This window comes from Macrobrachium rosenbergii, chromosome 21 (genome assembly GCF_040412425.1).
Source record: "Macrobrachium rosenbergii isolate ZJJX-2024 chromosome 21, ASM4041242v1, whole genome shotgun sequence".
Taxonomy (NCBI): Eukaryota; Metazoa; Arthropoda; class Malacostraca; order Decapoda; family Palaemonidae; genus Macrobrachium; species Macrobrachium rosenbergii.
In genome coordinates, this window is record NC_089761.1 from 45,474,370 (window position 1) to 45,499,272 (window position 24,903).

Below are 24,903 nucleotides of genomic sequence, written 5' to 3' on the forward strand. Positions count from 1 at the left end.
CTACAGCAAACATCTCCAGTTGTTATCGACCTCTGTGATCTGAGAACAGTTTAAAGTTCGAGTTTCTATGACTTATAGTAAGGGTCCAGCTATGTTACTTGAAAGAAAAATCACTTAACGTCGTTGAATTCCTCAGCAATTGAATGCAATTTCCATCAGCACTGACTCTAGTTGAGCAGTATCGTCCACCTCCAACCCCTCATTTTTAATTTTTTTTTTGGTCTCGCTCTTTTTTGTTGTTTTTTTTTTTTTTTGTAAGTCTGAAGTATCTACATTATTCTGTCGGGGATAAATTGAAAGCAGCATATTAATAAGTGAGAGTGGTGAAGTTAGTTGACGTAGGTACGTGTGTATGAGAATCCTTGTCTACGTTTCAGGTTGTCCCTAATTAGAAGTTAAGTCCCGAAAACCGTTAAAATCATTATGAATGTAATAGGCGAAATACAAGACTCGGCTAACTTTGTGAGACTTTATTGACATTAAATGGTTCACTGACATTTTTATACGATAAGAATTCCTCTGATGATTATATTTTTTTACTTATTCGTCAAAATTGACAGTTTTTCTGGAAGTCTTGTAGAATATTTTCTCGTAACTATTTGTCACTATTGCAGGATATGTAAATCTGGTTGGTTATTTTCTCTTATTCGTAAGTATTTATGGATTTTTTCCAAGTCATGTTTATAATTTTTTTTTAACTTAAATTTCTTGACGGATTTGATCGAAGTCTTGTTAATGATTTTTTCTTCTTCATCTACAATTCTTGAAGAATTTTCTCTTATTGTAATTTCTTCTTCATTCCCGGTTCTTGCCTGATTTCCACATCTTGCTGAGTGGCTCTCTCTTATTCATCGAGTGTTTCCTATTATATTTTCTTAGGTATTGCAAGAGTTCCAACACGTTTTGACCCGATCATTTTTATTATTAATTCGTAATTCTTGACAAGGTTCCCTCTTATTATTCACTACGACTTATTCGTAATTCTTGACGGATTTCCTCGATGTCCTCATGAGCAGAAAGAGGAAGGCCAGAACTCTGAACCCGACTAGCAGTGCAAACAGGAGGCCTATGTCGAAGTCGATGCTGTTCTGTGAAAGGAAGAGAGAGAAAAATAAAAAATGCGCCGAAGTTTCTTCGGCGCAATCGAGTTTTCTGTACAGCGTATAATGCTGTATGAAACTCTCAGCCACGGCCCGTGAAACTCTCAGCCGCGGCCCATGAAACTTTTAGCCACGGTCCGATGGTGGCCGGTGTTGTTGGCACCTATAGTGGTGTCAGACGCACGATCATGACTAACTTTAACCCTGAAATAGAATAAAAACTAATGAGGCTAGAGGGCTGCAATTTGGTATGTTTGATGATTGGAGGATGGAAGATCAACATACCAATTTGCAGCCCTCTAGCCTCAGTAGTTTTTAAGATCTGAGGGCGGACAGACACATAGCCATCTCAATAGTTTTCTTTTACAGAAAACTAAAAGAAGATAACTGAATAAATGAGAGTGAGGGTGGAAGTCGCTCAATAGAGGAGGTGAATAAAGGCACGTAATAAGTGAAGGTAAATTGTGCCGCAAATGAGAAAAGATTAATTCACAAAAAGGGAGAAATTGAGTCATATTTAGAAGGTAAAACAAATGTTAAGTGCAATGAAGTAGTCACATCTGAACAGAGATATAATGAAACTGTGTACAAAAGAGAATGAAAGTTCCCATTCAACATCGTAATACAAAACACAGACGGGATGATAAAAATAGGTTAAGATTTACGAGAATGAGATAAAACTCAACTAAAAGAAGATAGAAAGGATTGAAATTAATAAATCATGCAAAACAAACAAAAAGGGTCAAGAAAAAGTTACACATGCCAGAAGAAAACTGTAGCTGAACGTAAGTGAGGAAAAGGGATGTTAAAAGAACTCACGAATATAAAGATAAGTGAAGTTTGAAACACACGCGCGCGTGCGCAGGCTTACCTCTCCGTATCCAAGTGACTCGATAACTTCCCCTCCATCTCTCAGGCACGAGTCCGATTCCGCAGGACAGGTGATGTTGCTGACGCCCTCCCACTGGTTGACCATCAAGGCTTCGTTTGCGTAGTTGAACCACGAGATGTATTTGATCCAGATGAAGTAGACGGGGACGGTGCTGCAAAAGGACGAAGAGGAACTATCGAATAAAAACGCAAAGAGGATATATATTTTTTCCTCTCTTAAGTTCTGTGTCAGACCATCGCTATAAACAATAACAAAGCATTACATACAGACAGAGACGGTTTACCTAGGCCTAAAATTCCATCACCTCACCGAATTACCTTTCCGAACAATCCCAGAAAGGAACCAGTGAATAAAAACGCGAAGAGCAACTTTTTTTTTCCTTTCCTAAGTTCTGTACAAGACCATAAACCAATACTGCATCTAAATAAAACATAGATAGGCCTAAAATTCCATCACCTTACCGCATTACCTTTCCAAACAATTCCGGAGAGGAACCAGTGGATAAAAACGCAAAGAGCAACTTTTTTTCTTCCATAAACCAATACCGTATCTAAATAAAACTTAGATAGCACTGAATACGGACAGAGACGGGTTACCTAGGCCTAAAATTCCATCGCCTTACCGAATTACCTTTCCAAACATGTCACGAGAACTAACAAACAATATAATGTGTTTTTAAAGTGAAAGATCACTGGGGCCAACCTAATGCCCTTTTGTAGCCCGGGCTCGAAGAAACCAAGAAAAAGGAAAACGAAGGAAGCAGGAGGGCAAGGTTATCCATCTTAAAGGAAGATAAATTATAATGGTATAAAAAGAAAAAAAGAAGCAGGAAGAAAATTCCTAAGCTTGGCTCAAAGAAACGTCCTTTAAACGTGTAAAATGGGAAGAGGGACCCTTCTCACTTCCCAACCACCCCCCCCCTCCCTTCTAGGGACCATGGCAGTCTATCATTGACTGACTACGACTATGATGGTCATATTATCCAGATCTTTATTTTAGTCTCTTTCTCTCTCCCTTTCGCAAGATCATCACACATTTCCCCATCCCTTCTTTGTCTTCAATCTTATGTTTTTATAGTGTCCACAACTACGACTTTCGAAGTTCATTTTTCCTTACTCAGAATTCAAGAAGTATCCGCCGAAGATCATGAGAGGGACGATCAGCGGAGCCGACATTCCAAGGGCTACGTTGACGTTTGGAGCCAGACAGGAGACCATGAGACCTGTTAGAGTTCGAAGGTCATTAACACCGATATTCTACGGAGAATACACTCCACTTTTAGATTTGTCATCGTCCAACCCAGGGTTAAGTCTTTCTCACCAATGGTCCTCTTTATAAAGATCATGGTTCTAAATCCTCGCACCGTTGGACTGTGGAACAGTCTCCCTGAATACATCGTGCAACTGAAACTTCAAAAGCTCAAGTGCATTACTACTCTAATACAATTCTCCTTGTATTTGAATATTTCAATTACATTTTTGATCTGCTTATTAATTTGTTAATTTATTATTTTTCCTTTTTTGATAAGTGAGATCTCTTCTTTCTGTATTTCACTTTACCTCCTGTTAATTTACTTCTTTCTAATGAACACCATATTCTCTAGAAGCTTGAATTTCTAGTTAATGGCCCCTGCGGTGGGCTTGTTCTATATGAATAGGCTTCATCTTCAGAATAATAATAATAATAATAATAATAATAATAATAATAATAATAATAATAATAATAATAATAATGAAAGCACCTGAGCTTCGGAATGGTCCATAATCTTCCTACGGTCGGAATTATCCGTCCCTTGACCATCACTTATGTTACCGTTATTTTAGACGGCAAGGCATGCTAGCAATAATAAAGGGGAATAAATCATAACTTACTTATGAAATATAAGATTATCAGGCGAGTACACGAAGAAGATGAGAATTGTTCGTGTAGACTCAAAGGTATATAGATAATCTTAGTTGATCAGTTCAGCCTTGACATGATTTGTAATGTTCTTTTATTATTATTATTATTATTATTATTATTATTATTATTATTATTATTATTATTATTCAGAAGATAAACCATATTCATATGGAACAAACACACAAGGGCCATTGCCTTGAAGTTAAGAATAAGAGGAATTTATTTCTAGTGATAGAAATTCATTTCTCGGTATAATGTGGTTCGGATTCCACAATGAACTGTAGGTCCCGTTGCTAGGTAACCAACTGGTTCTTAGCCACGTAAAATAAGTCTAATCGTTTCGGGCCAGCCCTAGGAGAGCTGTTAATCAGCTCAGTGGTCTGGTTAAACTAAGGTATACTTACTTTTCTAGCCTCCAAGGAATGTGGTGTTTATTTGCAAAAAAAAAAAAAATTACGCAAAATAATAATAGATACAAAAAGAAGAGGAATACATAAGTACAAGGTGAATTGTTTTAGGGTAATAATGCATTTCATCTTACCTTGAACTTTTAAGGTTCTACAAGGAGAGGTAACATTATATAATAATGAATCTCATTATATCATCACATGAACGCTGAAATAGATGATAGTAACGCAGAGCAATATTATGTAATGAGAAAAACTATTAATAGCTGAATGCAAAAAAAAAAAAAAATAGAAATCAAGTAAATTAAAAATTATCAATTGAGTAATGAGGAAGGAATGTAATTTGTCTTGCTCAACCTTGAAATTAATTAAAAGATTATGGATAACAAGTAACATTACTTAATGATCAATTATATATGTAACCAGGTGACAGGAGAAAAAATTGTAATTATTCTTGAGAATATTAAAATATCAGTTATGTAATGGAAATAGAATGTAGCTTAGTTTATTTTGTGATTTATTCTGTTGAAATCTGTCGTCGAATATATTATAAAATTGAAAATTATTAATAATTGAAAAAAATTATTTTATCAGTTGACCAAAAATGAAGTAAAATAATAAGTTGTATTCTAAATTACCAACAGGATAACCAAGACAAAATGCAATTTATTTTGTTAAACCTCGACGCACAGTATAAGAAATCAAGGGAGAGATAGCTTTAAATGACAAGAAACAGGTTATACTGTATTATAGGGTGACAACGTAAAACCGATAGTGACAATCAAACATATTCAAAATCATGAATGAATTAAGGAAGATGAAATGTAATTTATTCTATCCATGCCAAACAGTAATCATAGTAATAACAATTTACAAAAGATCATGATTTATCAGAGATAACTGGATTATCAACTGAACTCAGATAAAGGCAAAAATTATTCAGATACATCATAAATCAACAAAAAGCAATGAAGATGGTTTAGTAATTGATTTTCCTCAATCTTTAGAAGGAAGAGGACTCAGTCATTTCTTCATCAAAATACTGACCCTCGTAGGAGGTTAGTGCCGTCAGTGCACCTCATGCAGTGCACTGTAGGCATCACTTAAGGTTCTTTGCAGCATCCCTTCGGCCCCTAGCTGCAACCCCTTTCGTTTCTTTTACTGCACCTCCTTTCCTATTCTCTTTCTTCCATCTTTTTCAACCTTCTCTTAACAGTTTATTCATAGCATAACTGCGAGATTTTCCACCTGTTACACCTTTCAAACCTTTTACTGTCAATTTCCGTTTCAGCGCTGAATGATCTGATAGGTCCCAGTGCTTGACCTTTGGCCTAAATTCTATATTCAATTCAATTCAACAAAAATACTGAAAAAATCGAGGGAAGGAATCACCTGTATCCATGAATAATGATCATGGATCTAAATCCATATTAAACACCATTGCCAAGGACGGACAGGTGTTAACCCAAGAAAAAGCTTGCGATAACTTGACAGGGCTTTTGGTATCACTCTAGTTTACGTTCCTTTTGCTGATGATTGGAATGAAATTAAATCACTATGAACCACTGAAGCTAATATGCTGATCTAAATAACGGGAAAAAAATTCATATTACGAAGTAAACAACGAATTATCAAAAACTTTTCAGCGGGGTAGTGGAGCTAGCCCCAGTTCGTGGGTGGGCTAGTAGAGGTTGCCTAATAAGTTACCCGGAAGCATTTTCCCGAGATGTAACCGAGCAACGGGACCTTTCCCAGAAAAAAGCGGAACGCCATATCTTAAAAACTAACCATAGAATTTTCATGAAAATAATCTCATTATGTTTCCCACATCCAAATAGACTACCAACTTAAAATCCTAACCCAACCTAACATAACCTAGGGCCATGACAAAAAAATCGGGGCTGGTGCAATACTAGCATACATCTCAGGAGTCTGCTACCCGGAATAGTCGCTAAAAATAGAAACGAAGAAACTTTCTACATGTCAGGAAGTGTCTGAGGATGACACTACCTCATTCTTAGGATTATTTTCTTGTTTAATTTCATGGATCTGCATTGCTTTACGCCCTCTGTCCACTCATAAGGAGAGGGGCTGTCGAAAAGCTTATCATTTTTACTAGTGCATCTGTTCCCAGTCACGTGTAAGCGCAGGGTACCAATAGCTCACCGAAGGACGTCACGGCGTTGCTGACGATGACCAAAACCCCCATGGCGATGAAGAACCTCTCTGCCAGCGGGTTCATCCCCACCATGAAGTACGAGATGCTGATGATCACGATGGGAGTGACGATGCTCAGCGGAATCTCGGCGACGTTCTTCGCCAGGAAGTAGACGTCCGTCCGATACATCCCGTTGAAGTGTTCCCGCAGGAAGACAGGCAGCTGGGCGCAGAATGTCTGTGGGCGGGAAGGGTGGCTTGTTCATTTTATTTGGCTGATTTGGGTAAGAGTAAGTGTATTCTCTCTGTACATGATGGTGTTTCAATTATACGTTTTCGTAGTTCCTCATTGGGAGGGTGGGTTCCGTTCTCAGCTACCACTCTGCTGGCCGCGAGTTCGAATCTCCCACCGGCCAATGAAGAATACAGAGGAATTTATTTCTGGTGACAGAAATTCATTTCTCGCTATCATGTGGTTCGGATTCAACAATAAGCTGTAGGTCCCGTTGCTAGGTAACCAATTGGTTCTTAGCCACGTAAAATAAGTCTAATCCTTCGGGCCAGTCCTAGGAGAGCTGTTAATCAGCTCAGTGGTCTGGTTAAACTAAGGTATATTTAACTTTTATACGTTTTCGTGTTTTCTTTTGGAAGAAGAAAATCACAGTAATTAGCATACAGAGAAGTATGATCTAAATTGAGAACTGTAATGGCAAATAAAGGTAAAGTCATTAACATAAGAAAAGAAAGAAGGAAAAGGGTATTGTGAGGTATTTTCCACATTCCGATTACATTTAAAAGGTAATATACATTCGCTGTAAAATATACATTTCTATTTGTTGTGTTAAAAAGGGATAGCATACTTATTGAATTATTTACATTCACACAAAGGAAATAAGTCTTGCTTTGCGAGTCTGAAGTGACAGAAAGATAGAGAAAGAAAGAAATACTGAAATAAAAAAAGTAACAGAAAATCGAAAACTAGGACGGCGCATCCCAAACCGAGCTTGCTACACGACCCTCCCACAAGAAAAATAATCAAAGCCAAGCGGGTATTCATTTAGGTGGGGCGCTGCCATTCTGAAGGCGACGCCCTGACGTACATTGACGACCCCGAAGATGCTGCCGAAGCTGGTCTGAGTGACCATGATAAACAGGGCCCCGTTGATGTTCTGGACGCCGTTCTGGTCCTGATTCTGGTCGAGGTAGATAAGCCCGATGAGAAGGCCAATCACCTGTTGGAATAAGTCGAATGAATCAGGCGCCGAAAAAACAAATGTTTTTCTGCATTAAATGAAACTTCTTTAAGTTTTTTTGAAGCAGGGAAGGTTTGAGTTTGTTGGAAGATGTCTGTCTGAATTTGTCATTGTTAAAACTGGAAGACTTTTGCCATGCTGATTGGAATATCAGTAATTTTGAGGCTGATGGAACAGGGAAGATTTTCCTGTGTTGAATGAGATCTCTGTGGTATCTAAATTACTGGAGTGGAAAAAATCTCTGTGTTGAATGATGTTTGCATGAATTTGTCACTGTTGAAGCAAGGAGGAATTTACTGTGTTGAACGATATCCTATGAATTTTTCACTGCTGAGACGGGGAAGATTTTCCATTATTGAATGAATTCTTTGGGAATTGGTCATTGCTGAAGCAGGGAAGGTATGAGCTTGCTCTTTTATGAGGCGTGTACATGAAATTAGGGGTAGGGGTAAGTGAGTTTCCGTTCATGTTAAATCAATCAACATGCATTGCCTTTTGCTGTGTAGCTTCTTTTTGACAGAGTGGGACCGAGAATCCAGAACATAACCATTATAACCTAGAAATATTCATGAACTGGTTATCGTTAATACAGGGAAGGTTTTACATTTGCCTGGAATTAATCAGAGCATACATGATTTTGTAACTCTTGAAAAGGGCCGAAATTTTAACTGATGCTAAATAATCCCTCCACGCATCACTTGTACGTTATTTTACACTCAAGTGACACGAACTAATATTGAATCTACCATCAGTTGGGGAGAGATTTATGTTAGGTAATTTATCAGTTAATTTGCTATAGGTATGGAGATTAATTTGTGTATAAGCTATGCAAATGAACTAATATTCTACTGAACAAAGGGTGATTTTGAGCCTGCGTGACCAAACGGCCACTTACAATTGCTTGAAAAATCTTGACGCGTAGCACCATGATTTCTCTGATGTTTTCCACAACTGCGCGGTTCAGGACAGGCTTGAACTGGGACCACCAGCCCACTTTGTAAGGAGACTTAACAACCTGGAAGGAACGAGGAATTAGATGAGAGGCAGAAAACAGTGATAAGAAATCCGTGAGTTGGTTAAAATGCAATGATCTCTCTAAAGAAGCTAATCACTTATATCAGTGATTGCCAGTTACGAAAATACTCTTCAAAGGGTACAGGTGTTTACTGATTTATTAATGGTAATAAATTAATAGGTCTGAATATCATCAGAGGAAGGTGTGAATCAGCAGGTTAACAGACACTTGCGAAATGAGGACATAATTTTATCTCTGACGCAAAGCGCAATATGTTTTGTTCATGTTTGTTCTGGTTAACAGCTCGCAAGAGATGGGTTTCTCTGATCTAAAGATGACAGCACTCATTTCTAAATAAGAAAACTTAGATAACTCAGGAAACATAGAGGAAGACAATTTCACTTTCTGGAGGTGAGTGGATCGGAAGATTATTCAACCTGGTTGACAATCGAGTTCACAACTTCCACGCAACACTTGCTGGATTGCGAGATCTGACGTGAGCAACAAAACTATATGAAATAATGAACTATCAATATAACTGATCAAGTTATCGATGTACCTGCTATTCACTAAAGCCATAAATATGTAATAGTCATATACAAGCAGAAGCCGAAGATTAGATACAATATGTTCATGTTCCACTCATGAATGAGTGATATACCTGAATCTAATATAGTGTTAAACATATCCTAACTAAGCATCAATAAAGGAACACAGAAATAAGAAAAGAAGGCTGGCGTTCAGTGAACAGCTGACGCATCGACGCACCTGCACTTGGGCGTCCAAACCCTGAATCCCTCCGTTTCCATTTTGAGCATTGTCCTTAGCTGCTTGAAGGACATCCTGGCCCGAGGAGCTCTTCTCAAAGGCGTCGCAGGCATTCTCCACGAACTGTTTACACTCTTCTTCTTTCCCTGGCTCGATGGCCAAGTTCCCGACGAAGAAGTCGGCTGGGTTGTAGTTGTCGGGGCAGACCTTGCCCATCCTGAGCCGTGGATTAAAGAGTTAGTGAATGGATCAGGAAAACAAGTCGCAATTGCAATGCAACTATATAAAATTTATAGGTAATGAAGTGCTTGATAAATTGTTTCAAATGCTTTAAAATTCTGAGCCAGGCCATGGATTAAAGAGTTAGTGAATGGATCAGGAAAACAAGTCGCGATTGCAATGCAACTATATAAAATTTATAGGTAATGAAGTGCTCTATAAATTGTTTCAAATGCTTTAAAATTCTAAGCCCGTCCGTGGATTAAAGAGTTAGTGACTGGATCAGGAAAACAACTCGCAATTGCAATGCAACTATATAAAATTTATAGGTAATGAAGTGCTCGATAAATTGTTTCAAATGCTTTAAAATTCTGAGCCAGGCCATGGATTAAAGTGTTAGTGAATGGATCAGGAAAACAACTTGCATTTTTGCAGTGCATCCGTATAAAATTTTCATTGAATGAAATGCTCTATAAATTACGTTTCAGATACGTTAAAATCTATTTATTTATTTTTTGTCATATCGAGTGGTAATAATCTACTATTTAGCTGTCTAAAAAACCAGGAAGATGTTTATATTCCTTTCTATTTACCCAGCAAAGAACTGAAGCGCGGTCTCTGTCGAACCTAAATAGGCGGTTCTCCCTTCGGCCATTAATAAGACACGGTCAAATAGGGCAAACACCTTTAGAGGGGAATAGACAATGATGAGGAGTGTATTCCTTGTTTAACGTAGAAGAAACAGTAATCATAAAGTCAATAATGGAACGGTAAGTGTAAATTCACTATAAGCAATTTTCATTGCAATATTATTTACAAAGGAAGGAGTTACTTTTACGAGACATAACCATACACTTATTAATTAAATAACAGGACTACTTTACGTCATGTAAAAGATGTGAAATGATTTTCTTCAAAACAAAGCTTTGAGTTATAAACACTTTAGATCTTTTCCGTTGGTGCACTACTTCTAGATAGAATAAAGACATTTCCTGGAAGATCAATTCAAAAGCTAAAAAAAAAAAAAAAAAAAAAAATTATTTCTGCAGGTAAAAAGGCATTCGTGTTAGCAATACCAGACCTCAGAACTTGGTTGGTGGATCGTGCTAATAATCGTCTTGCCCTTTTGGGCCAAATTCCTCATCACTTCCACGATATTCTGAGCCATGAAGGAGTCCAGGCCGGTCGTCGGTTCGTCGCAGAACATGAGCGGAGGATCAGTCAGGACCTGGAATAAAACGAAACTTCTATTTATATAAGATGAACAAAGTCAACCCTTTCAGATTCCATTGTCTTAATTTGATTTATTCTAATACTGAAAAGACACAAAACAACACAGCTCCTGTTTTGTACGATTCCTTGAAGGCGCTGGATCCTTTCCACAATCCGTCCGAGGGCATTTTGGATCTCTGTGGCTCCAGGTAATTGAGTTTTGAGGCTGGGAAAGTAACGACCTACATTTATGTCGTCGAAATCCGAAAGGGTTAAGAGCAGATCGGGCTGCCCCGCTCTTTCCTCTCACCGTAGGTCCTATACTTACTTTGCCTGAATAGCTGATCATTTTCCCTTAATACGACTGATTTGCATTTAGAATTTGTTGCCAGAAGGTAAGCGAGAAGGGAAAACCATCATTATGGTATAAACTATTTTTTATTATCTTTTAAAGTTGTGGTTTACTCTGTTTTTACTCTTTTTCTCTACGTTTCTCTTTTCTCAAATTCATTGGCATTTTGCTGAGGAAACATGAAAAGAAAATTGTATGACCCTTTCACAATATTAAATAACAAAATATACAGTGAAATTAGAAGAAAATATCCTTACCTCACAGGCAAATGCCAATCTCTTCGTCTCTCCTCCAGAAATGCCCTTGAGTCTGCCCGGGTATCCGATTAAGGTGTTCGCGCATTTCACCAAATTAAGCTGAAAAAAATGGATTTTATTTCATTTATATATTCAATTATTTATTCGTGTTCTTAGCCTCATCAGTTAATATCTGTTTCAACTATTCCTTTGTGTAATTTTTGTTGGCGTAACGAATATCGTACTTTCATATCTGTAATAACCCAAATTCGTCTTATCTAATCTAACTAGTGCTTCTCCTGGCTTTTGCATGGCTTTTTTTAAACTTTTCCTGAATCTCTTAAATATTTTCAGGTTCACTGAACTTTTAAGATCTTGAACTTTCTCGCGCAATGGATTCATCAGTTGCAAAATAAATTCATAAACCTCTTTGCTTATTTTAAACTAATAAGAACATATTATAATGTATATCTAGAGTATCTTATATTTTCCTTCTTGGTTTTTAATCTTTAAAGAGCTTTTTCAGTTTCTTCAAGCCTCCTATTAACCATAATAACCGCCTCCTAACCCGGCAAAACGTCCTTGCTTCTCAAGAGTATCCCCTTACCAAAGGAAACCTTGCCATAAATTGCTGGAACCTCAAATGACCAGATTTCTATTCTCCCAGCAATACAAATCTAATGACGCGACTCACTCATCAAAGACTCTGTAAGATCCGCGACTCTAACTAGCCACTCACACAAATGTCAAGCATAATTAATGATCATACGACCAGTAAAAAGCTGAGTTTAACAGATCTGTTAATGTTAATGTCTTATCTCCACTGACATCGTGGCTCACTTTATGGAGATGTTTAAATTTTGCAACAAATTATCGTTTCAATGTAACGTGAGCTGAAAAGGACCTCAGGTAATGTTCCATTTGGACGACCTGTTGGCCACGGAAATAAACAGCTATGAAGAGAGTGGACGATACTATGGTTATCCAACCGACAAATGTGAAGACAAACAGATAGATAGATAGATAAATAGATAGATAGATAGATAGATAGATAGATAGATAGATAGATAGATAGATACGAATACTCGCCACTAACTTCTATCATGACTTCTTCCACTCTCGCCATGCGATCTCTGGTAGATATACCACTGTCCATTCGAAGGTTGGCCTGTGAATTAAAAAGATATCAGCGTGATTCAACGAAATTAGTGGTAAAATAAACCATCCATCTTTTTCACAAAAATAACTCTAGCCAGGCCCTTTTTCAGTTTGTGAAAAGATAACGGTCTGAATTATGTTAATTTTTTGGAACACTAACTACGAGATCTTGCATCAGGCAAAGATTTGTGTAAAATGAAATATCCATTTTTTAAAAAGAAATAAATTCAGCCAAGCCCTTTTTCAATTTTTGGAAAGAAAGTGGTCTGAATTGTGTTAATTTTTGGGACACGAACTACGAGATCTTGCGTCAGGCAAAGATTTGCATTATCACAAATCTTTACCTTATGCAACATCTAGCAGTTCGTGTCCCAAGAATGCATCTTTATCAGCATTTGCTGATAAAGCAGATTAACACTTCTGATATCCCAAAGTCTTTCATAAGAATATATTACCGGATAAGCTAAGAAACAAAATTCCTTTAAGCTCTGTATTGTACCGGCATTTATTACAAAAAAATTATGTCTCTCCTTACAATTTCTACCATCTATATTCTTGAACTTTTAGACAAAGAATATAGCAAATTGTTAAAAAGTTCAGTAGCTGTTTAAGGAAGTGGATTTTTATTAAGAAGGCGGTTAACAGTCGTGGATTCTGATGTACTTATGAAGAATATGTTTAAAAACTATTCTTTTACATTTGAGAGTACCTACCTCAATTCATCTTGAACATTGCATAATTCTAAAGGTAATATCTTCTACTATTCAAATAATGTTACTTGACAACAACAACAACAACTACAACAGCAACAACAACAACAACAACAACAACTAATAATAATAATAATAATAATAATAATAATAATAATAATAATAATAATAATAATAATAATAATAATAATAATAATAATAATAATAATGCCAAAAAATCCACATTTATGTATGTGTGCAAACATATTAAAAAATAAATCTATGTTTATACCCATACATAACAGTGGGTTTGTTTCCCAATTTCAAGAATATTTTATAATAATAATAATAATAATAATAATAATAATAATAATAATAATAATAAAAAATGGCCAAAAAAATAATAATAAACATATTAAAAATAAATAATACCCATACATAATATTTTATAATAATAATAATAAAAAAAATAATAATACATCTATGTATGTGTGCAAAAAATCATATTAAAAAACATAAAAAATAAATCTATGTTTATACCCATACATAACAGTGGGTTTGTTTCCCAATTGCAAGAATATTTTTTAATAATAATAATAATAATAATAATAATAATAATAATAATAATAATAATAATAATAATAATAATAATAATAGCTTTAAAATCCTTCAAAAAATGACATAAGTAATACCAAAAATAACATCTTTTTTTAACGTAGAAACATTAAACTCTTTATTCGAGACTAACTGAACTCCACGATTGTTTCACCTCCTTCTCTGATAACCCCAACAGCCTAACCTTAAGCCAAAGGCACAGGAACCAAACCAAACCACCGCCCGGCCCCCCTAACCTGGAAGGTGAGCTGTTCCTTGACCGTCAGAGTACCGACGAAGAGGTCCTCCTGCTGGACGTAGGCGGAGCGGCTCGTCAGGAGATTCGGGGTCACCTGCCGCCCGTTGACGTACAGTTTACCTGAAGGAATGAATGGCAGAAGGGTCGTGAATTAATTTGTCATTTGGCTGACGAATAAAAAGTCAAGGACTAAATATCAGGGTATTGACTGTTTTCTTCTTATTAAGACAAAATTGGAAGGTTCGTACAATGATTCCTTGACTACTACTACTACTACTACTACTACTACTACTACTACTACTACTACTACTACTACTAATAATACTACTACTAATAATAATAATAATAATAATAATAATAACAAAAATAATAATAATAACTAATAATAATAATAATAATAATAATAATAATAATAATAATAATAATAATAATAATAATAATAATAACATTTTTTGCGATTTTTTATTGATTGTCAAAGCAGAGGAGGGGAAGGAGGCCTCCTCCCAGCCAATAGGAGGAACTCTCTTTGACAAACCAATCAAAAATCGCAAAAATTTCTGTAAGCCCATTACGGGTATAAAATACTTTGCAACATCCCTAAATAACAGAAAAGCTGAGATGGAAATCAAATGAGAAATTAAACAAAGTTTTATCACTCAGCCTTCTTGGTTTCTCTAAAAGAGATCGGTAAAATTTGCTTCAACAGTAATCCTTATTAACAAAATAAAAAATAAAACGATGAAATATGGCCGATTTGCTTCAGTTATCAGGACACTAACGATTATCATTGGGAGAATTTGAAAATTAAAACAAGTTTCATGGGCTTTATACTTCATATCTTCTCTACAACATCATTAATATTTAATATTTTGCTTTTTACCTGTATGAGATGCAAGGTTGTCAAAGTGAGTTAGTAATTAATTGAATTCTTGTCCATTTTCGGAGGAAAAGACCACTCTTCAGGTAAACCCTGTGGAGATGTGATCCTGAGAGTCATATTTAGCTATTTTGTCACCCTCTCTCTCTCTCTCTCTCTCTCTCTCTCTCTCTCTCTCTGTGTGTGTGTGTGTAAACTTACTTTCCTCCGACTATAAGACTCAGGAACTCCTTACCTCTTGTGCTTTTCAAGACTTCGGTCTTATTTCACTTTGCAAGAGAGAGAGAGAGAGAGAGAGAGAGAGAAAGTCTGATGAAATTTCGTGGTGTTGTCTATTGATGTCGTTTTTCATCTGAGATGATGAATGTTATTTTTTCCCATGTTTTGTCTTACGTATGCATGAAACTACACATGGTAATATGATATATATATATATGTATATATATATATATATATATATATATATATATATATATATATATATATATAAATATATATATTCATATATATATATATATTTATATGTATAAATATACATATTTATATATAACACACACACCCATATATATATATATATATATATATATATATATATATATATATATATATATATATATATATATATATATACATATACGTAGAACATAAATAAAATACCGGAATATATGTAAACCCTTTGAACAAAAAATGATCACTACAATCAAACCTATGTTCGTAACATCATCAAAAGTATGGTAAAATATCGAAAAGGTGCATTTTTACCTTTGATTTTGAGGGTCTGGTCGCTCCTGAAGGTGAGGCAGTTGAGGAGCGTCGTTTTGCCGGCACCTGACGCCCCCATGATTGCCAGGAGCTCACCTGGTCGGCACACACCTGTCACTGGGGAGGGAGGCATAGGTTTTGTATGAAAGGTTTTGCTCAAAACAATTTCCAGTTTAAGGGTTAATTTAGCACGAGTAACTGCAGAAAAGATATACATACAGTGTTGTATGTATGTATGTATGTATGTATGTATGTATGTATGTATGTAACAAATAATGGCTTTCGAATACGTATGCGTGTATGAATGCATGTATGCAACACGTAAATGATGGCTTAAAATATGTATGAACGTATGTATGTATGTTTGTTTGTAGCACGTAAATAATGGCTTTCCAATACGTATATATATTTGTATATGTAACACATAGATAATGGCTTTCAATTATTATTATTATTTTTTTTACTGCTACTGTAAAGATTTAACAATTAGGATAAAATTAAAGTTTTCTTCTCCCGATGAACATCAAAAGCACATGATCACTCTAATTACATATAAAACACACACCAGTCTGATCTTAAAGCCCTCCAAACCAGTCCAACATAGATATTAACTATAAACCTTTGTAACTCACTAAACTAGGAAACACTGAAAACAAAGATACCATTTCTTAAAATGTGTTTTTCGGAGACTTTATTTCTCTTGCAGCATCCCTGCAGCACGGGAGCGTAGACGTTCAGATTTTCCCAGGAGTAGGCCAGTCTCTCCCCTCTTTTCCCGCTGGCTTCGATTGGCACCGATGTCTCGGCGTCCTGCGGGAGACGACCAAGAAGAAGAAGAGTTTAGCCACAATATAAACAAACGAAGAGGGAGGAGGGATAACTTCGCTGAGCTACGGGTTATAGAGCTTCTGCATGCTGTTAAAACGCTGCTTTCAAGACTGTTGAATGAATTTCACCGATATCCGAAAGAACCAAAATGGCTGATTACCGCGTACATTTCATTGATCATTTATATCTGATGAACTCAAATATCCTTTTTAAATGTAACATTTATGCAGTTAAGGAAAGCATTCGTATGGAAACCTCATTAAATAAATAACTCTGTGTTTTCTTTGAGATTTTAGCCAAAATTCGAATCATCTAGTTATAATCTCTCAGTATTGTCTACAAAGAACCAGGAACTACTTAACCAGCTGAAAATTTGATTTGTATAAGTAAAACAAATCATAAGCTTTGATGTTTTCAAAAGCTGAAATAAAACTTATGTTACAGGTTCTTTATACTTTCCCTATATCAGAGCCTCTGGCTTTTGAAAGTAGTTTTTGGAAATCTGGATATCGGCGTGATATCTAAAATTATACTGAATCATTAGTTCCCCATTAAAAATGCTATATCTTCAAGGTATTAATATCAAGTTGTGATTCGGGAATATCTCCCATCAATCATTTCTTCGTGACATTATATCACCGAGAAAACATTATACATTTACTTAACATCTGACTGAAACACGCAGAAAAAGAAATTATTCTTCTACCTAATATTCGGTTAAGGACACAAAAGAGTCAGATCTCCAGTTGCGTACAGCATTATGACGCATCACTGATAAAACTTATCTCTGAAAAATTTTGATGATTTCAAGATATCACCCACACATAACTTTATTTCCAGAAGCCCTGTTTTCCGATAAACTCTCAAAGTCATCACCTTAATATTTTTAACAGATGTCGGATATCGTTGGTATTAATCAGTAACAGTTTACAGAAACGCCCCCCAAAAAAAGTCTATAAGTGATAAGCTTAGATTTATATAGGGCCCATAAAATCTTTACATTACAAATGTTCGATTCCTCTTTGAGAATTTCTCTGTTTAAGGAAATTGACAAAACATTACAGAGACCACTCAAATTAACCTACGAATATACGTTAATATTATATTCTTCCATAAAGTGTGGCGCATTTTTCATCTCAAAGATTAAAAATGACTCGAGATGGAGTCGGGATGTTAAATAAACAAATATGTCAATAGTCTCACACGCCTTTGAATTCATCGTCCAATGAAAAAATGTTACGAAAAGAATGACCTCTTTCTATTTCACTTTTCCGGTGAGAAGCAAAGACGTCAGATCATCCAGAGTGTTCTAAAATTATTCACGAAAAAGAATTCCATTGAACTGACCACGTCATTTGAGTAGATAGCACCCTCCCACCTTTTCATTACAAGATACCAAAAATTACCCTGCCACTTGCACTAAGAAGTGACTGATTAGATAGAATGGTCATTCCCATTATCTTCGCATTCATTACCGCTCCGCTGAATCCTATCTTTTCGGGTAGGAAGAGATAGGAAGCGAGATGATGTAAAAGATTTTTTTACGTTACTTTCCAATAGTTTTGTAAAAAGAAAAAAGTCAGATACCGGGGCAGACCCAGCGGAACTTTATATAAACAGAGGGGCTCACCTTTTGTAATTAGAATAAAATAACAAGAAAAGTAAATGGAAAGAGAAACCCACAAGATTCTTGTGTATAACTTGTTTGCTGGTAAATATTTACATATTACTTTGATCTCGAGCACTTTCAGGTCCTAACTGTGACCCTTTTTCAAGAGATGAGGTAGTCAGGCTGGTTCAAGGCCCAGCAATCTTCTGGCCAGAAGATTGCTGGGCCTTGAACCAGCCTGACTACCTCATCTCTTGAAAAAAGGGTCTCAGTTAGGACCTGAAAGTGCTCGAGATCAAAGTAATATGTAAATATTTACCAGTAAACAAGTTATACACAAGAATCTTGTGGGTTTCTCTTTCCATCTTCAGAAGAAAACTGAAAGACGTTTTTGTTTGGTTCAAGAAAAGGAAAATTATTCTGATTTTATTATTAGGATCACGGACATTATATTCGCTGTTGGGGACTATTGATGTAAAGAGGTGAACAGAAATATGAAGTCAGATAGGACAATGAATGGCAGATGTCGTGATCAGAACGCTTTTAGTTTTCTATTGTGACGGCTTTGTCTGCCCGTCCGTACTTCTTTTTATCCTCACTTTTTCTGTTCGCCCTCAGATACAGGACAGGCCACCACCGGGCCATGGTTAAAAGATAAATCTATTTTCGGTGGCCTTCATTATGCGCTGTAGCGGCTGTACAGGAAACTCGATTTATGCTGCGCATTTTTTGCTTATTTATGAAAAGTGAATAAATGAGATAGTCAAAGCTACTTCTTTTTTTGTTGACCCTTCCAGTTCAAAGAGTCTTCTCTTCAGTCTTTCAGTCATCATCTGTAACGCTGAAATTCCAAATTATTGTACCACCCAGTTACGTAAATTCCTCAAGCAACAGTACGTGCATTCATTAGATATCACCAGACTTCGTTCCATTTATAGGAGTTAGCATTTGCTAACGGTCATTATCCCGTTCTCTCGAAAAAGAAAAAAAAAAAACAATCTTATCAATCTCTTTTACCAAGCTCTGTGACTTCTCCTCTCGATCACTGGTCAACAGTGCAAATTTATTTTTAATTACCTTTATACAAATATTTCATAGCACATGCAATCAGTGACACAAATAATGCTGAGAGAGAGAGAGAGAGAAAAAAAAAAACTTAATTATCATTACCTTTACAAATCCTGGATTATCATAAGCTTCGGTCCTCGCGTCCATCGCCTTCGTTTATATATTTTTCTTGGTCGATAATATTTAGGCCGAAACCTCCCTCACTAAAATAGTGAAGAATAGTTCTTAGTCCGATGTAATTAAGGATGGAAAAAGCCTCGCTTTTATTTATATCAACGAAAACACTATTTTACTGCTCTAGCCCAGACAACCCATCTCCGAGGAAGTCTTCGAAAATCTTCTTCTTTCCCAGACCGGCAGAAGTTTATTAACCTCTGGTTATCAAGCAAGAATGAAGTTCTGGTTCAGTTGCATAACCTTTTCAAGTGTTGCCTAATCATGGAAGTCATAAAATCACGTTTAGATAAGTAAATCCTCAATGAATTACCAGAAAGTTAGTTTATTTTAAAAAGTATCAACTATATCCTTTTTCCCCAGTTTGTCCAGTAAACTTGTTCAGAGAAGCGCAAGTTACACAAAGGCTTCTTTCACGAGGTCCGTAAAAAGCAAGACTGAGATAAAACGGTCACGCTCTGATATGCGAAGCAGTGGCGTACACATTGTCGATTTTTATAATAAAATTCCTTATCGTTCGTTATCGTGTCGCAGTTAATATGTAAGCATTTGTAAGAGAGGACGTCAGATGATAAGCATATGATAGTAGCTTTGCCTGACAAAAATCTAAAGGCGCTAATCAAGATACAGCTTCAAATTAGGTGATAAAGAGATAAAACGGTTTGCAATGAAAAGGTGTTCTGATAAGCGGACAGCTAGGCGGATAGACTGGTATGAACGAAATACTGGAAATCATTACTTTGATCAATTCTATATGCAAGATTGTCATCTTGAGAAAATGCAGACATCCAAACACAAAAATATTCAAGCAATAGTACACAATTTTGGAACAATTAAGTAATAAGACAACACACGTACTTATTAATGTTTTCGTTTCTGTACTGTTACACAGTTCATGTATATTATCAACACAATGCATATACATTTATATAAGTATTATAAAAGCAAGACATTAGCCATTAAATGCTGAACTATGGATGAGTACCCTTTAAAAGACTTGGCAAATTTTAACACAGATCACAAACACACTCAGAGGGGTTGGATCAACAATACAAACGCTCTTCATTTATCTAAAATTAAAATCTTGCCTTCACTATCTTAATTATCCCCTTTGTCCATCACAGACTTCATAACAGTAGCTTTGGTTTTCTTTTCCCTGGAAAAATCAATAATTATTTTTGTGAGGGTCATTCTCTTTGCAGTACACCATTTTTTTCTGTAACACATGAAATCTCAGCGCCTACTGCATCATCTGGGCAATTTACATTTACAATACTCTCCATGTAACTAATTTTAATATCTACGTATTCTTTGGAGCACTTTCGTCCAGAGAAAAGACTGTGTGACATCCTATGTCCTAGTCTTGGTCTGTGTTTACAAACTCATATACACACAGCCCCTTCTCCCCAACACACACACACACACACATACACAACACTCATATATATATATATATATATATATATATATATATATATATATATATATATATATATATATATATATATATATATTTATATATATATATATATATATATATATATATATATATATATATATATATATATATATATATATGTGTGTGTGTGTGTGTGTGTGTGTGTGTGTAATGTGTCTGAGATCACTGTGTGTTTTACCTCACATTCCCTAATACCATGAATTCACATTGAGTCATTATTAGCCTTTATCATGGAGGAGTGCCAAACCACTGACAAGGGAAATTAGTACTCCTTATTATCCATCAATCTACTTCATTTATTATTTCATTAACCTTTAAACCTCATTTCCTTCCTTCTTTCATTCTGTAACTGCTTGGGAATGATTAATAAATTTCATATTGTCTTGTATTCTTTTAGTTTCCAAATTAATATTCAAAAACAAAACGATTGCTGTCAAATTGAAACTTTAACTTGAAAAGACAAGAGATAACCATTAACTTGGAAATGACAACAGCTAATCATTTCCTTCCTTCTTCCATTCTGGAATGATTATAAAATTCAGATAATCAGGATATTATAAAATTCCTTTTATAACCAAACCGACTATTAAAAAATACCTGTAATCTACTGCACTGAAAACCTGAATGACATTTAGTCCACGCTTTAAGTAACAAAGATAAAGTTAAAGATAATACCAAAACTTTCGAGTCACGATGAAAGTAGTTATCAAGATCACTAATTTTCTTCATTCTATGAAGGAATCTAAAGGTCTGAAAGTTGGTCATATATATTTTATATTAGTATTGTTGGACAGGAATATATCAGAATATTAATAGTTTAGCATACGTAAATATATATATATATATATATATATATATATATATATATATATATATATATATATATATATATATATATACATATAATATATATATATATATAACATATAAACTTATATATTATATATATATTTATATATATTTAATATATATATATATATATATATATATATATATATTATATTTATATATATTTAATATATATATATATATATATATATATATATATATATATATATATATATATATATATATATATATATATATATATATATATATATATGAGTGTGTGCGAGCGTATGTTTGCTAATGAGTATGTCTGAGTGAATTTGTGTTTAAGTATGACTATGATAACAGACTACAGCTTGATAATATACTTATTAGTGGCGATTTGAGAATTTAGACTAATCGTCTCAAAATATGAAGCTTGAAATTCATCTTTATAACAGTAGTAAAATGGTAATTCAGTTTAAACGTAATCAAAGAAATATTGCTTATATAAGGTTCCATGAAAGATGAAGTTGCTCTTTTATTAATGAGTTGAGTTGTTGTCTGAGGTTGCCTACTTCAAAAAAAATTTGCAGACAATGCCCAGCTCAGCACAGACACTGGATCTGATCTTTAAAATTTCAATGAACCTGGCTTATCTGTCACTGTGTGGCTATTTTTAGTTGATTTAAAAGGCTGCTGAACTGCAATAAAATTAACAAGGAAGTCTTCCAGTCAAGAAAGAGAGAAGCAATGTTTCACATGGAAGTTGCACAGAAAACGGACAAACAAAACTTTTACTGTTTAATAGGAACCCTCCGATGGCAGAATGCAGAAAGGTTTTGGCAACGTTCCATGGTTATTTTGTGTAAGTGGTATTTACATGCATCTTCATTTCCAAACGTGTTTGGTAGTATGTTCAGTGATTCTACTCAGAAACATTCTTGCAGGATGCTTAGCGAAGCTAGAGACTTCAAATTCAGTACTGAAGTTATGCTTTTCCTGTTTATGTCTTCAAAAGGACAGTGAACCTCAAGGAAATGTAGAAAAGTATATTTCATTTTGAGGTTAACAAGAGCACCATCAGGTCATATGAGCTAGAATTTTCATTTTATTTCATCATTGTGATTAGGAATTAAAACAAGCAAATATGAAGCCAAAAAAGAAGTAACCCACTCGAGTGTCTTCTGTGGATGATGAAAGGGTCTCAGACCTTTCTAAGGCAAACTGATATTGTCTTTGGGCTGGAAAAACCGTTATAAGTTCTAGCACATATTCAATTGGCATTAAAAACTGAGCTTCAATGGCAACACCGAATGGAACCTATGACAGACAAGATTATATTCCAGTTTCCAACAGTCTTTGATACTATAAATTCTCTTTTCCAGCCCATTTCCTTTGCTTCAAGCGCAGAAATCCTGCTTTCACACAGTTATCGAGTGTGTGTGTGTGTGTGTGCGTGTGTGTGTATGTGTGTGTTTGTCTATGTGCAAACTCCACGTCATGGACGTGTGTTAAGTGCTGACTTTCACCTCAGCTGTCAAAATTTTACAGAATCTTAAAACTAACGACAGGTGAATATGGATGATGGCAGCTGAATGAATTACCAGTGCAGATTAGTTTCATGGATACATTAGGGTTTTAACGTTAACTGCCAGACACCTTGAAAGACGAAGTGTTGGTTAAGACGGGATAATGATATTTTGTGTCTTTATGTTTTCCTTTCATTCATACTTTTTGCAGCGACTGATATCTTGAGTAATCACTGTTTTGTTACTATTACCTGGCATCAGTGGAACCATGGTCATCAACATATGAAGTGCTTTGCAGTGAGTCACATGATGTTGGCCTTTATAGAGTTGTCTCAGGTTGGGGCTTTGCAGGCAGTCAGCGCTTGACTGATAAGCTGTTATCGACAGGAGCACGTGCAGATAATGTTTTGCCTTGCAGGTGATTGTTGCTCATATGGCTGGGCTTATGATAGCATGGGGTCTTGCTCCCAGAGCAGCCAGTAAAAATGGTGCATGTGGTGGATGTATACTGTATAAATGAAGTGCTATATACATTGTATCTGCCGAGCATAGGCTTACAAACTTCAAAACTTCCTAGTTATCATTTTCTTCTATTAAGCATAAATCAGTAGAATCTTTTTCACTCTTTACAGAACTGCTCTCTAAAATGTATTTTCTCTTCAAACGTATTTGTCTGTTTTGACAAGCTCTTAAAAGTTTGCACTTTCTGATCCAGTCTCATCTTGACAGAACAAAACACACACACACACCATCCGCATACGCATGGGACTAAAATGAGGCCATCACTAGCTTTTCATTGTAGCAATTATCCTGATTGTCTGTTCTGCCAGCTATGAGACCTCTTAACTAAATGCCAGCATCAGTCACTGACGTTTGATTCACGTAAAATGTTCCGTTCTGCTGAAGAAGTTCTTCACGATATATAGGGCTCCAGCACTCGGACTTGTAAACAAACCAGTCTTCAAAGTCTTCAATTATGTTATGCTTGTATATATCAGGGTCATACAACCGCGCACACAGGTGGCAGAAGGTTCTTTCTCCACCAATGGTCGAAGGCTGGTAGTGCTGCTTCCATTCAAAATATTTCTGGTACTCCTGAAAATCGATATTTGTTTTTTAGAGTTATTGGATATCAAAGATATTATAACAACTGTTATTCTACAAGATATAGAACAATATAAACGTAAGACAGCTGCTAGTACGATTTTCACTGTAAGTTTAACAAATTATTGATAAATATATGCATTTGTAATTTCACAGACATATGCACAGCCAGAAAGAGATGAAGGCAGGTACTAACAATATTACCTCAGGATTTCGTTGCAAGAACAGTAATTTCTGGGCCAGTTCCCTTGGACTGTATTCATTCGCATTTATGTAAGAATTCGGAGGCAGATACAAAGAGTAGTCTGCAGATCCGCGAACCACAGGGACTATTGGGTAGTAGAGAAAATTGTAGACTTTTTCAGTGATGTAATCTTTACAAAAATTATTTTCAAGTGAAAAGATAAAGAGGTAATTCTCTCCTGCCATTTTCAGGCACCCATCCTTGGTGGCGTCATAGCCCTGATACG

General features: G+C 35.5%; 2 protein-coding genes across 2 annotated transcripts in view; both read right to left on the minus strand.

The window, feature by feature from the left end:
- Positions 1–455: 455 nt before the first annotated feature.
- On the minus strand, positions 456–20,033 carry LOC136850123 (protein white-like). The gene is made up of 15 exons (XM_067123692.1): positions 19,460–20,033; positions 16,515–16,662; positions 15,853–15,969; positions 14,212–14,333; positions 12,610–12,681; positions 11,535–11,633; positions 10,795–10,941; positions 10,307–10,398; positions 9,495–9,711; positions 8,607–8,726; positions 7,559–7,690; positions 6,468–6,696; positions 3,109–3,214; positions 1,972–2,143; positions 456–1,088 (listed from the first exon to the last, which is right to left on the minus strand). Exons 1-15 carry the CDS (start codon positions 19,502–19,504, stop codon positions 972–974), a joined length of 1,935 nt encoding a protein of 644 aa, XP_066979793.1. The 5' UTR covers positions 19,505–20,033; the 3' UTR covers positions 456–971.
- Positions 20,034–22,835: 2,802 nt separating this feature from the next.
- LOC136850124 (alpha-(1,3)-fucosyltransferase C-like) overlaps positions 22,836–24,903 on the minus strand; it is a 4,858-nt gene continuing 2,790 nt past the window's right edge. The window contains exons 4-5 of the mRNA XM_067123693.1: positions 24,638–24,903; positions 22,836–24,424 (exon numbers count right to left, since the gene is read on the minus strand). The exon at positions 24,638–24,903 is cut by the window's right edge and continues 454 nt beyond it. Coding sequence (XP_066979794.1) covers positions 24,176–24,424; positions 24,638–24,903 — 515 coding nt within the window. The 3' untranslated portion in view covers positions 22,836–24,175. The remainder of the gene's footprint in view (positions 24,425–24,637) is intronic.

What these genes read in the sequence shown, in the direction of transcription:
- LOC136850123 (XM_067123692.1), bottom strand. Translation starts at nt 19,504, where the DNA reads ATGGACGCGAGGACCGAAGCTTATGATAATCCAGGATTTGTAAAG. An exon ending in TGGAAGAAGTCATGATAGAA is followed by an intron (nt 11,634 to 12,609) that starts GTTAGTGGCGAG and finishes CATTTTTTTCAG; the next exon opens with CTTAATTTGGTGAAATGCGC. An exon ending in GATTGGCATTTGCCTGTGAG is followed by an intron (nt 10,942 to 11,534) that starts GTAAGGATATTT and finishes GTTTTATTCCAG; the next exon opens with GTCCTGACTGATCCTCCGCT.